Below are 13,139 nucleotides of genomic sequence, written 5' to 3' on the forward strand. Positions count from 1 at the left end.
TGGTACTGCCCATTGCTTAATTGTTTGGGGTTGCTGCGAAAGCCGCCGTTGTCATCCTGGCCCTGCGAAGCTCCCTGTGGGGGTGGTTGCTGAAAAGCTCCGGGCGGGTTATACCGCCGCTGGTGATGCACTGGGTACTGGCCGCTGCTTGGCTGCGGGCTCCCCTGAGCCCCCGGCTCGGGAAAACCACCAAAGGGATTCTGACGTTGGTTGGGTGCAGCAAACTGCTCCTGCCGTTGGTCCGGGTCACCATTTTGGCTTTTCTTGATCACTTCCGCCCGAAACTCCCGCATCACGAAACGGTTCTCCCAGGAATGATTCGCCGGTCCGTCTGCCATGGCATGGTGCGGGCAAGGGCCCTTGAGTAACTCTTCATAGTTATGCGGCTTCTTGCCACTGTAACCCCTGTTTTTCTTCTGGCGTTGGTTGCCATTGTTGGTGTTGGTATTGGCGACTAAATCCGAAGATTCCTCTTGCTGCCTTCTCTTGCCATTGGCTCCCTGATTGTGGCGGTTACGTCCCTGGAACCGGGTATGATTTTTGGATGACTCGCCCTTCTTTGGCGAGTTAGCTTTACCGTCCTCACCGGGATCTTTGGTGTCGTCCGCTTCAGCGTATCTAGTGAGAGTATCCATTAGCTCCCCCATGTCTTGGACCTTTCGCTTGAGTCGCCCCAACTTCTGCACCAGGGGTTCGTAGTGGCAATTCTTCTCGAGGATCAACACAGCCTGAGCCGCTGTGATACCGTCTGATGAATGGATAATTTCTGCGACCTGCCGTGACCAATGGTGGGCCGACTCATCGGGGCGCTGAACACAGTGCTGCAGATCGACAATCATCATTGGTCGTTTGCAGGTTACTCAGAAGTTTTTGATGAAGCGCTCTTTCAATTCAGTCTAGGTCTAGATGGAGTTTGGGGGTAAGTTTTTTAACCAAGTACGTGATGATCCTTCGAGCATCATCGTGAAGTATCTGGCGCAAACTGCTTCGTTTACATCGAGCATGTCCATGGCGATTTCATAACTCTCGACCCACGATGTCGACTCAAGGTCCGAGGTGTAATTAGGCACCTTTCTTGGTCCTTTAAAATCCTTTGGCATTCGTTCATCGCGGAGGGCGGGGGCCAAGCACGGCACCCCCACTCGTCCACCGCTTCCGACGAGAGGGGCTGGGGCGACTTGGATGTTCGGGAGATCCTGGCCCGGCGGGTTTTGATGGTCAGGCGGGTTGTCCTGGGGGATGAGTCGCCGTCCGCTATTTACAGTGGGCTGGTCCTCTGGCCGACTCCTGGTGTGACTCGCCTGGGGAGTGGAATGCAGCCTATCTAGGCTATGTGAGAACTGGGCATTTTGAACCACCGCCGTCTTCAACATCTCAATGGCGTTTCTTGCTTCTATCTCGGCAGGAGTATTGCCGTGAACCGGAAGAGATTCCAAATGGCGAGTTGCAGCAAGGACATTGTCCAGTGGGTTGGAAAAGTGACCTTGAGGTGTCCGGAATCGGGGAACGCGATCCTCAATTGGTTGAACTGGCGGGTTAGGTGGTTGGCCCGGTCCTCCCCCTGGGGCGGCTCCCGCCCCGGGAGTTCGGGGAGTATCGAACAGGCGGGTCGGGTTGAGATCAGGGGGTAGGTGACCCTGGTGCCTCCGCTGATGGACGTCGTCAGGTGCGTGCTGGTGTCTTTCGAGCCGCAAGTTGTCAGTATTTAAGCGAATTCTCTCGGCGGTAATATGAGCGTGCCGGGTCTCGATTCTGGTAGATTCCACCTCGGCATCCCGATGAGTTTTTGCCACTGCTTCTCTTAGCTTCGCCAATTCCGTGTTTACTGCCTCCTGGTTTTCCGGTGTGATGGGAGTCGCCATAAGCCTCGTAATTTCTGCTGCTAATTCCACCAAGACAGCGGCCGGGCTTCTAGATGTCTCGCTAGGCCCATCCCCGCCTGCCAGGTTTGGCGAGGGTTGAGTCGCCCCAGCCATCTAAATAGCGATCTGGCGGCGGGTTCGGTCAAGGACTTCGGGGTCCATGGCCAACGACAAGCCCCCGAGACAATCCCCATGTAGAGACCGGATTGAATCTGAATCACCCATGGATGATTCGTCATCCGTGTTGACGGGTGTGGTTTCCTCGGTCGCTGAGTGTTTTGGCTCCTCAGCTCCCTGCGTGAGTCCAACAAAGACCGGGTGAGTCAGATTTGACGTCGTTAGTGGGCGAACGTACCTGGCCGGCTCGACGATGTCGGTGGAGATGTCCGGCTCAGGCACGGATGATCCAATCATGTCGATGAAGACGTTGATCTTGCCGAAGGGGACCCTGTAACCAGATTCTATCGAATCCGCCTCGGGCCCCCATTACAGGTTGTTGATGTAGAACTTCCCACGGCGGCTCCGGGTCATGAGCCCCGTCGCGTAGCTCCCAAACCCTGGTAGGGCTCCCTTTGAGAACTCAACTCCACCGTGCGCAGGCCCCACGGTGGGCGCCAACTGTCGTGGTTTTGTCACGGCAGATGTCCTCGTGAAAGGACTTAGTACTTGAGCCATCGCACTTTGGTGGCGACTCAAAGGGGTTGAACGGGAGAGAGACGGCGATTTACCCAGGTTCGGCCCCTCGTGAGGAGGTAAAGGCGTACGTCCTGCTTTGAGTTGTATTGATGGAGTTTCGATTACAAGGAGGGCGTAACTCGCCAAACCTAGCAATCAATGATTTCTAACCTGTCCTCTTCTCCCCTGGGACTCGCCTTTATATACAGGTTGAGTCCTTAGGGTTTACAAGGATCCTTTTCTTTATACAAATCGTGACCCTTGTGATCTTTAAGTCGCCTCCTTCCGAAGCTTGGAGACCTTCTTTATTATGGACTCCTTCCGAAAGTCATAAACCGTCATACTACTCTTGGCTCTACCAGACCAAGGCCCAAACTACATCTTAGATGAGTCGCCCGCTTTGGTGACCCGGCCCAATTAGGGCGGGTTATCAACAGATAATATCCCCAACACTATGACCATGAGATCATGTAACTCACTGGCAATGGAGGAATGCCTTGTGTGTATCAAACGTTGCAACGTTACTCGGTGACTATAAAGGTGCTCTACAGGTATCTCCGAAGGTGTCCGTTGAGTTAGCATGGATCAAGACAGGATTTGTCACTCCGTATGACGGAGAGGTATCTCGAGGCCCACTCGGTAATACAACATCGCAAAAAAGCCTTGCAAGCAATGTGACTAAAGGCTTAGCCACGGGATCTTGTATTACGGAACGAGTAAAGAGACTTCCTGGTAATGAGATTGAAATAGGTATGGAGATACCGATAATCGAATCTCACAAAAGTAACATACCAAAGGACAAAGGGAATGATATACGGGATTAAATGAATCCTTGAGATAGAGGTTCAACCGATAAGATCTTCGAAGAATATGTAGGATCCAATATGGGCATCCAGGTCCCGCTATTGGATATTGACCAAAGATTGTCTCGGTCATGTCTACATAGTTCTCGAACCCGCAGGATCTGCACACTTAAGGTTCGGTGATGTTTCAGTATAGATGAATTATTGATGTTGGTAACCGAAGGTTGTTCGGAGTCCCAGATGAGATCTCGGATGTCACGAGGGTTTCCGGAATGGTCCGGAGACGAAGATTGATATATAGGAAGTATCTATTTGGCTTCCGAAAGGTTTTTGAGCATTACCAGTAAAGTAATGGGAGTGATGAATGGGTTTCGGAGTTCTACAGGGGGGGCACTCACCCGGGAGAAGACCAAAAGGGGGCCAAGGATGGTGCACCAGCCCCTAGTGGGCTGGTGGCCATCCCAAGAGGGCCTAGGTCGACCGTAGTAGGAGAAAAGACAAGGAGAGGAGGCCAATCCGATTTGGGGAAGGATGACTCCTCCTTCCAAGTGGAGTTGGAGGAGGAGGACTCCCTCTCCCTCTTGCACCGGCCAAAACTCTAGTGGTTTCCTTAGGGTGTCGCCCCCTCCCTCCCACCTATATATACTGAGATGAGAGAGGCTTTTGGTACTCAATCCAAAGTGCAGCTCTCTCTCCCTCCACAACTTCGACACCCCGGAGCTATATTAGTCCGGCACGGCGATGTCGTGCTGGAGTAGCTCCACCACCATCACTGTCACGCCGTCGCGTTGTCGGAGAATTCAGCTACCTCTTCACCCCTCTTGCTGGATCAAGAAGGCGGAGATCTTCACTGAGTTATATGTGTGCTGAATGCGGAGGTGTCGCCCGTTAGGTACTAAATAAGAACGGAGTTCGTGGGATGGATCGCGATTGGATCGCGAAGACGTTCGACTACATCAACTGCGTTTCTTAATGCTTCCATCTTAGCAATCTACAAGGGTATGTGGATCCGATCGCCCCTCTCGTAGATGATCATCACCATTATAGGTCTTTCCTGTGCGTAGGAATTTCTTTGTTTCCCATGCAACATTCCCCAACACGGACAAGTAGAGCGGGTTCTTTGCTAAAGTCTTCGGCACCATCAGAACTGCAATCAGATTCACCTTCGTATGAAGACACGGCCTTTGCGTTTAGTGCACGAGAACGACCATAGCTGGAACCGTAGATTTCCCTTTTGTCAGCTTGCTGGAATTCGTGAGTGTTGAGCCTCTCAAGTATATCAGTAGCATCCAATTCCCTAAAGTCAGGGCGTTCTTGTATCATGAGGGCAAGAGTGTCAAAGGAAGTGTCAAGAAATCTCAATAGCTTCTTCATAACTTCATATTTGGTCATATCAGTGGTGCCTAGTGCATTAAACTCATTCGAGATATGAGTGACACGATCAAACGCGAGCTGAATATTTTCATTGTCAAGCCTCTTGAAGCGGTTGAATAGGTTGCGGAGCATATCTACACATGAGTTTCTTTGTGACGAGACACCATCATTGACTTTGAATATCCATCCCCAAATTTGCTTCCTAGTCACAAGAGCACTCACACGGGCGTACTATCCTTTGGTCACGTGACCACAGATGATGTTCTTGGTGGTGGATCCAGTTGAGCAATATATTCACATCACCAACAGTGACACCTTCACCAACCTTGGGAACACCAGCCATGATGATATACCACAAGTTGTTGTCAATGGCTTCAAGATGCACGCGCATCTTGTTCTTCCATTATAGGTAATCAGTGCTATCGAAGACAGGGCACATAGTGCAAACCTTGATTATCCGAGTAGTCGACATAGCTAAAACTCCATGTGGTTAAACCGAAACACAAAACAAGAGAGTACCTTGCTGTGATACGAATTTAAAGTGCTAGTTATCGACTAGAGGGGGGCAAGCATTTTTTATGAAAAGGTTCAAAACAATAATTGTATTCAAAGTTAAGCGGAAGCGATACATGATCAGGTAGGGATAAGTATCAAGGATCTATGCAAAGCATGCAATACTACGATGACATCCAAACATGCAAAGCATAGTTATCATGCACACTAAGATATATCATAGATAAACTTAGGCAGTGTGAAGATGAATAACTGTTGGGAATGTCTTTGGGTGAGATGATCAAGCAATGGCTTCACAGTACAGTAAGTAAAGAGAGTGAAGGTTTAAACTAGTAGCTTGACGAATACATCGGATTTTTTACCATTTCCAATTGTTTTGACAACTGTATGTATGGTTGGGGAGGCTTAGACCTCGTCTTCACCTTGATCCCCTTGAGCAGAAGTCTCTCAAACAACGCCCAACCACTCAGGTAAGTATTCAAGGGAGACTCCCGAAACCCATACAAACTTGGTCACCTATCAATCCATAATGACTCCTGGATTGATCATGACCATGGTCACCCCACAATCCACAATGACTCTTGGATGCACTAGACGAGGATGCCTAACCGTCTGGAAGATCACAGTCTTCAAGTGTAACAAGTCTCCAGTTCTATCAGAATAGAATGACTTCAGTAATGCTCAAACACTCTGGCTCTAGGTGTTTGGGTTTATCCTTGCAAAATAGTTCTTTCTCTCAATGATTTCAAGGTAGGTTTCTCCAAAACGACAACAGCCATATCAACTCTAAGAAGCCACCAACTTATGGTCGAGGGGTGGGCTATTTATAGCCAACACGCAACCCTACTTGATATGACCCAATTGATCCTAGGTCAATGGCCAACTGACACGTGCTCCAATGGTCGGATTTCAAAGACACACACGACAACATTAGTTGGGCTGCAAGTAATGCTGATCAACCATCTCTCAAAGAGATTTCCTCTCATTGTCTTCACTCGAATACATAGGTAAATGTGGGTTGAGCATTACGTAAGCATCTGACTTCGATCACATCGAACCCACTTAACGATATGATGGTTCCTATGACTCGGGAAAGAAGAAACAAAACAAGAAAACGCACCGTCTTCACATTTCATTCTCTTCAAGTGATTATCTTTGTGCACCACCAATGGCTTCGACCATCATCAATGTCTTCGGACATTTTTGGGGGTCGTCTTCGACGGTTAAACCGAATCTCCTAGGACTTCTATGTGTGTTATCCTATGAACTCTCACAAACACTTAGTCCCTCAACTACGTTTGTCTTCAATACTCCAAAACTAACAAAGGGTGGCATTAGATGCACTTACAACCACGTGTCACCTAGTTAATATCGTTAGTCACTCTCTGGCAATCTGATGCCACCATGATATTCTGAAGGATGAGGTCCTCTCCGAGTGCAAGAGATTCTCTGCAAAGCATAAGTTTCCAATATAATAGGATCAACCCCCCGCCCCCAAATACCACAATAGAAGACCCTAAAAATGAGCCATGATGGTCGCGGCAGATTGCTCTGGCTATGCCCCCATATATGTTCCATGCTACCGCTCCATCCACATTGATTTTGCAAAATTTTCCGGTGGGGGAAGCCACCTCTTTGAGACATCAACTGGAACTCGAGCGTTTGATGGTTGCTGCATACATGGCTTTGGTACTTTCTCTAGTTCATGGATATAAGAAACATACCAAAGATAGTTGGTGATGGAGCGAGGCAAGAAGGAAAACTAACTAGGGACTAAGCCTTATGAAGATACAAGAGCTACCAGGCTGAACTACTGTCGCTTCAAAATGGAAGAAAAAGGGCGGCCCACACAAGATAAAACATGGAACAGCACGACCGCCTAAAAGACAAAAAAATAGGCCACATGCCATGCTCGCCACACGGAGAAAAAACAATGCCAAAGAGCCTCTCAATACGTGAATCATTATGCATTTGATTCACATTTAGCAAGCCCCTTACCATATTTATTCAATAGGTATCGCTTCAAATTGTATCGTACTGGAATCAAATATGAAGTGTCGCAAAGGGCCATTGGCCAAACTTTATAAGATGGGAAAAGATAGTACAACAAGGTTACATCCTAGGAGAAATAGAGTTGAAACACCCCCATACCTTAAAACCTCGGCAATAAGGATATTAAAACAACAGGCAAGTGATGTACAAGTGAGGCCAAGCTCAGGTCGTCGGGTCGCTGATACACCCCGAGGCCCTCCAAACGCTTATATCTTCCACGATCAGGTCCCAAAACTTGTTTGTGGAACCTGCCTCGTTATCAAATATAATCGTATTTATTTCCTTCCAAATCCTCTAATGAATAAGAATGGCAATCATGTCGAAGTTGTCTCATTGTCTTTAGGATTGTCGCCCTCGCCTTCAGCCACCAATCCTTGGTAGTGTCGAAGTTATCATGTGGGATTAGGAAGTTGGTTCTTGCCCAAGATCTGAACTGCAACCAGACCTGCCTTGTGAAATAGGGCTGCACAAAGAGATGAGAGTATGTCTGAGGTTCAACACAACATAAGGGCAGATACCATTTGAAGTCTAGTTCTTTATCTGCAGGTTGTCCGTCGTCAGACTTCTTTGGTGCACAGCAAGCCACATGAAGAATTTGCAACGAGGTGGCGCTTTGGATTTCTAGATTGGCTTGTGTCATGCAAACCGGGTGTTCCCGATGAAGCAAAGATGATATGCACTTTTGATAGAGAACTCAAATTCATGGGTCAGCTTCCAGATCAGTCGGTCCCTTGTATCTAAATTCAGCGATGTGGTCTGCACAATATCCCAGACCTTCAAGTATTGGGCCATGGCCATAAGAGTTAAACCTCCAAAGATGTCTCTGATCCAGGTTTGGCCTTGGAAGGCCTCTCTCACCGATCTATCCTTGTGCTAGACTTAGGAGAACAACGCTGGTGCCAAATCTGTTGGAAGTATGCCCTAGAGGCAATGATAAATTAGTTATTCTTATATTTCTTTGTTCATGATAATCGTTTATTATCCATGCTATAATTGTATTGATTGGAAACACAAATACATGTGTGGATACATAGAAAAAACACTGTCCCTAGTAAGCCTCTACTTGACTAGCTCATTGATCAAAGATGGTCAAGGTTTCCTGATCATAGACAAGTGTTGTCACTTGATAATGAGATTACATCATTAGGAGAATCATGTGATGGACAAGACCCAAACTATGAACGTAGTATGTGATTGTGTCATTTTATTGCTATTGTTTTCTGCGTGTCAAGTATTCATTCCTATGACCATGAGATCATGTAACTCACTGACACCGGAGGAATACCTTGTGTGTATCAAACATCACAACATAACTGTGTGACTATAAAGGTTCTCTACAGGTATTTCCTAAGGTGTCCGTTGAGTTAGCATGGATCAAGACTGGGATTTGTCACTCCGTGTGACGGAGAGGTATCTCGGGGCCCACTCGGTAATACAACATCACACACAAGCCTTGCAAGAAATGTGACTCAAGTGTGAGTCACGGGATCTTGTATTACAGAATGAGTAAAGAGACTCGCCGGTAACGAGATTGAAATAGGTATAGGGATGCCGACGATCAAATCTCGGGCAAGTAACATACCGAAGGACAAAGGGAATGTTATACGGGATTATATGAATCCTTGGCACAGAGGTTCAACCGATAAGATCTTCGTAGAATATGTAGGATCCAATATGGGCATCCAGGTCCCGCTATTGGATATTGACCGCGAAGTGTCTCAGGTCATGTCTACATAGTTCTCGAACCCGCAGGGTCTGCACACTTAAGGTTCGATGATGTTTTAGTATAGTTGAGTTATATGTGTTGGTGACCGAAGGTTGTTCGGAGTCCCAGATGATATCACGGACGTCACGAGGGTTTCCATAATGGTCCAGAAACGAAGATTGATATATAGGAACTTGGTGTTTGGATTCCGGAAGGTTTTCGGGCATTGCCGGCAGTGTACCGGGAGTGACGAATGGGTTCCGAGGGCCCACTGGGTGGGCCCACCATGCCCCAAGGGGTCCACATGGGTTTATTGGATGTGCAATAAGGTATAATGGGCTGACAAAGTCATCCAAGGAAAGCCCATGAGGAAAAAAGTCGAAAATCCAAAAGAGGTGGGAAAATAAGGAAGGAGTCCTAATCCAAGTGGGATTGGAGAAGGACTCTTCCCTTCCCACTTCGGCCGACCCAAGGAGGGCCTCTTTGGCCGGCGCCCTAGGGCTTTGCCCCACCCCTTGGCTCCTCCTATATATACTAGAGGTTTAGGGCTGTTTGAGACACAAATTTGCCACGTGCTGCCCTCTCCTCTAGTTCGTAGTTCTTCCTCTAGATCGGTTTTCTGCGGAGTTCGGGCGGAGCCCTGCAGGAAAAAGATCATCACCACCACCGGAGCGTCGTCACACTGCCGGGGAACTCATCTACTTCTCCCTCTCTCTTGCTAGATCAAGAAGTCCGAGATCGTCATCGAGCTGTATGTGTGCTGAACGTGGAGGTGCCGTCCGTTCGGCGCTAGATCGGAACGGATCGTTGGACGACGGTGATTTGAACCACGAAGCTGTACCACTACATCAACCGCGTTTCTTAACGCTTCTCGCTTAGCGATCTACAAGGGTATGTAGATCTAATCTCCTCCCGTAGATGAACATCACCATGATAGGTCTTCGTGTGCGTAAGAATTTTTTTTATTTCCCATGCAACGTTCCCCAACAAAATGTGCAATTGAGTTGCCTTCCTAGAGTAAGTTGCCAGTCCAAAACCTTGCAGATGCAGCATCTCATAGGCTGATGCGACAGACCGCTTTGAACATTGCTTACACTTCCTTCTCCCGGACATCCGGAATCAACCGCCAATGTCTCTCCTGAGTGTCCCATTGTAACCATGGCCATTTGCAATGAAATGCCAAGCCAAACCCTTTGACATTGATGATACATAGTCCTCGATCCTCCAATGATAGACAAACTCTTGACCAAGGCATGAGGCACAGTGTCCCCCATTGACCTCTTCTTCTCCCTTCCAAATAAACCCTCCGCATCGCCTATTAATGATGTACATTGCCCACATCGGCATGGGTAGCACCGCCGTCAGATGGATAGGTAAGGCCATAAGGACCGAGTGAGTAAGAGTTAGACGGCCCGCGGCAGCTAGCATCCTCGGCTTCACCCCTTTCATTTCTTCGGAAAACTTGTCAATGAGTGAAAGTAGATCGTGGCGTCACAGCTTGTAGATGGACAGAGGCAAACCCAAATAGAGGATTGGAAACCGTTGTCTCTTACACTCGAAGTGTACCTCCACTTCAGCGGCAATTGCTTCGACATACCGGATGGACGTGATGGCGCTCTTTTGCAAATTTATCTTCAACCCTGTGGCCGCTCCAAACAACAATTAAATGTGGGATATCGTGTGTGAAAGTGTCTGTCCGCATATCTATTCGGTTTCCATAAAGCACTTGTACATTTATTCATTATCATCACTTCCCTATTAATTTCTACACGTAGTGATCCAAACGTCTCGCTTGCATAGTTTCTTCGAACACAAACAGATACCACATAAACAAAATAAAAATGTGCGCGAGCTAGATCTACGCACACAACCAAAGATCCATCACGAGAATAATGGCATTGGCACGGCCTTGAGCGGCGTGACCATGTTGAGAGACATCCTATACCGGTCCCGAACATCCACGTCGCACGGCTGCATCCCCTCAGGCAGCCTCCACTCAAACATGTGAATCAACGACGCGAGGATGAGCATCACAACCCTCGTGGCCATGGGCAACCCAGGGCAGGCCCTTCTCCCCGCCCCGAACGGCATGAACTCGAATCGGTCCTTGCCCCGGAAGTCCATATCTGCCCCGACGAACCTCTCCGGCAGGAATGCCTCTGGTTGCGTCCACGACGCCGGGTCACGCATGACGGCCCACAAGTTGACGATCACCATGGCACCCTTGGGCACCACGAAGCCGCCAACCTCCGCGCCTTCAGCCATGACCTGGTGCGGTATCAGGAGCGGGCTTGGCGGGTGAAGGCGCATGGTCTCCATGAGCACGGCACGAAGATAGGGCAGCTTGTTGATGTCAGACTCGTCGGGATACTGCTTTGCACCGAGCACTTCCTGCAGCTCGGCGCGAACCTTTGACATGACGGCCGGGTTCCGAATGAGCTCGGCCATCGTCCACTCCACGGAGAGAGCGTTTGTCTCGGTCCCTGCTATGAACAGATCCTGCAAAACACCCGAGATTTGTCATTTGTGTTACTTCCTCCAGTGATATTCAAAGATCAGTTTATTCTTGGATACATCCAAACCGACACAGGTTCAAGTTTTGTTTAAAATTATTTAAATCTTCAGAGTGCTGTGACAGTCTGTTCAGAATCAAGGTAGCCTCTTTCTGTTTGAATAAAGGAAGAGTAATGATGCTTTTATGCAGCAACTCATACCAAAAGAAAGGACTTGATTGTCTGAATGCTGAGCTGATCGACCGAGTGAAGCTGGAGTAGCACATCCAAGAAATCCCCTTGCCCTTCACCTCCGGCCTTCATACGACGCTCAATAATCGGGTCAAAGAAGTCAAAGAACCTCATCAGACGCTCGACGGTACGGCGGCGGCGGCCCTGCAAATCAAGAATGGAGAGCACGGGAAAGAGGTCCGACAAGTTGGGCTTGATGAGCTCCATGAGGATGTCGTCTGTTAGCGTCTTGAGAACCTGCGACCGGTCTGAGCTCAGGTCGCCCACCTCCTCGGAAAACAGCACGCTCGAGACGATGTTGAACAGCCCGGAGAGCACGACGCGGCCGACCTCCACGGTCTCCCCGGCGTGGCCGCGGATGCAGCCCACCAGGCCCCTCACCTTCTCCTCCCGCACCGCGCGCGCCGCGTCGAGGGCGTGCGCCGAGAAGAGGTGGGTGGTGCACACGGCGCGGAGGCGCTTCCACAGCGGGCTGGTGGACGGCAGCCATATGATGGAGCGCTCGTGGTGGTCCAGCGCGCGCGCGGCGTCGGCGACGGACCGCGCCGCCAGGAGGTGGTCGTACTTCTGCAGCACGTCGCGGGCGCACGCGGCGGATGAGGCCACGACGGCGGTGGTGGCGCCGAGCTTGATGGATATGATGGGGCCGTGCACCCCGGCGAGCCTGGTAAGAGCCTGGTGCAGATCGCCTTGGATGTCAAAGATGTTGCCGAGGAGAGGGATCGGCGTCGGGCCCGGCGGCAGCCGCGAGTCCTTTTTGCCTACAACGAAGAACTTGTAGAGGACACAAGAGGCGAGTGAAACGTACACAAGCCAGAGCATGTACGGTGCTTCCATTATCGCTTGCTAGTTGGTGTAATTGATTGAAACGGGGTACGTCCTATATACACGGATCAAACGCGATAAAATAACGGCCAGTCGACCGGCACAGGCTTTCCGCTGGTCGCTTGCACATCGTCCGAATTGACGATGCACAGCCGTCAGATTAACAAACCCTTCCCCGTGAGTCAACTCTTGTCTCCCTTGTGGTCTATAGATGGTCGTTCTTCCTCTTTCACAACTTCTCCGTGAGTCTGGTCCGAAGTTGTGAAACGAAAACGAGCGTCCTAGATAAAGTAGTCGAACACGTAAAGAGCAAATGAACAAAGAAAGTAAGGACGAAAATATCTTTATTAAAAAAGGTTTCGCTTCATTTTATAAATAAAGCAAACCCCCAGACCAATGCAATCAAGTCCAAAACACACACGCACAAACGCATGTCACCCAAGTCCAACACAAACACATACAAACGCACAACAATAGCATAGAACAACACCAAAGGGTTCTGCTGAGGGCACAACTCAACAAGCCCTAAAAGACATAAACACACACACCCACACCCAACCGAGGGTATGCGACGCGAAGGTTTAGG

General features: G+C 49.2%; 1 protein-coding gene across 2 annotated transcripts; it reads right to left on the reverse strand.

The window, feature by feature from the left end:
• Positions 1-10,696: 10,696 nt before the first annotated feature.
• LOC123395987 (cytochrome P450 76M5-like) lies at positions 10,697-12,582 on the reverse strand. 2 transcript variants are annotated; one of them, XM_045091011.1, is made up of 3 exons: positions 11,996-12,582; positions 11,699-11,872; positions 10,697-11,483 (listed from the first exon to the last, which is right to left on the reverse strand). In XM_045091011.1, exons 1-3 carry the CDS (start codon positions 12,563-12,565, stop codon positions 10,866-10,868), a joined length of 1,362 nt encoding a protein of 453 aa, XP_044946946.1. In that variant the 5' UTR covers positions 12,566-12,582; the 3' UTR covers positions 10,697-10,865. The 2 variants fall into 2 exon arrangements, with proteins under 2 accessions (XP_044946946.1, XP_044946945.1); XM_045091010.1 differs by having other exon boundaries at positions 11,699-12,582.
• Positions 12,583-13,139: the final 557 nt, after the last annotated feature.

The sequence above is a fragment of the Hordeum vulgare genome, chromosome 5H (assembly GCF_904849725.1).
Source record: "Hordeum vulgare subsp. vulgare chromosome 5H, MorexV3_pseudomolecules_assembly, whole genome shotgun sequence".
Taxonomy (NCBI): domain Eukaryota; kingdom Viridiplantae; phylum Streptophyta; class Magnoliopsida; order Poales; family Poaceae; genus Hordeum; species Hordeum vulgare.

What these genes read in the sequence shown, in the direction of transcription:
- LOC123395987 (XM_045091010.1), bottom strand. Translation starts at nt 12,565, where the DNA reads ATGGAAGCACCGTACATGCTCTGGCTTGTGTACGTTTCACTCGCCTCT. An exon ending in CAATCAAGTCCTTTCTTTTG is followed by an intron (nt 11,484 to 11,698) that starts GTATGAGTTGCT and finishes GGTGTTTTGCAG; the next exon opens with GATCTGTTCATAGCAGGGAC.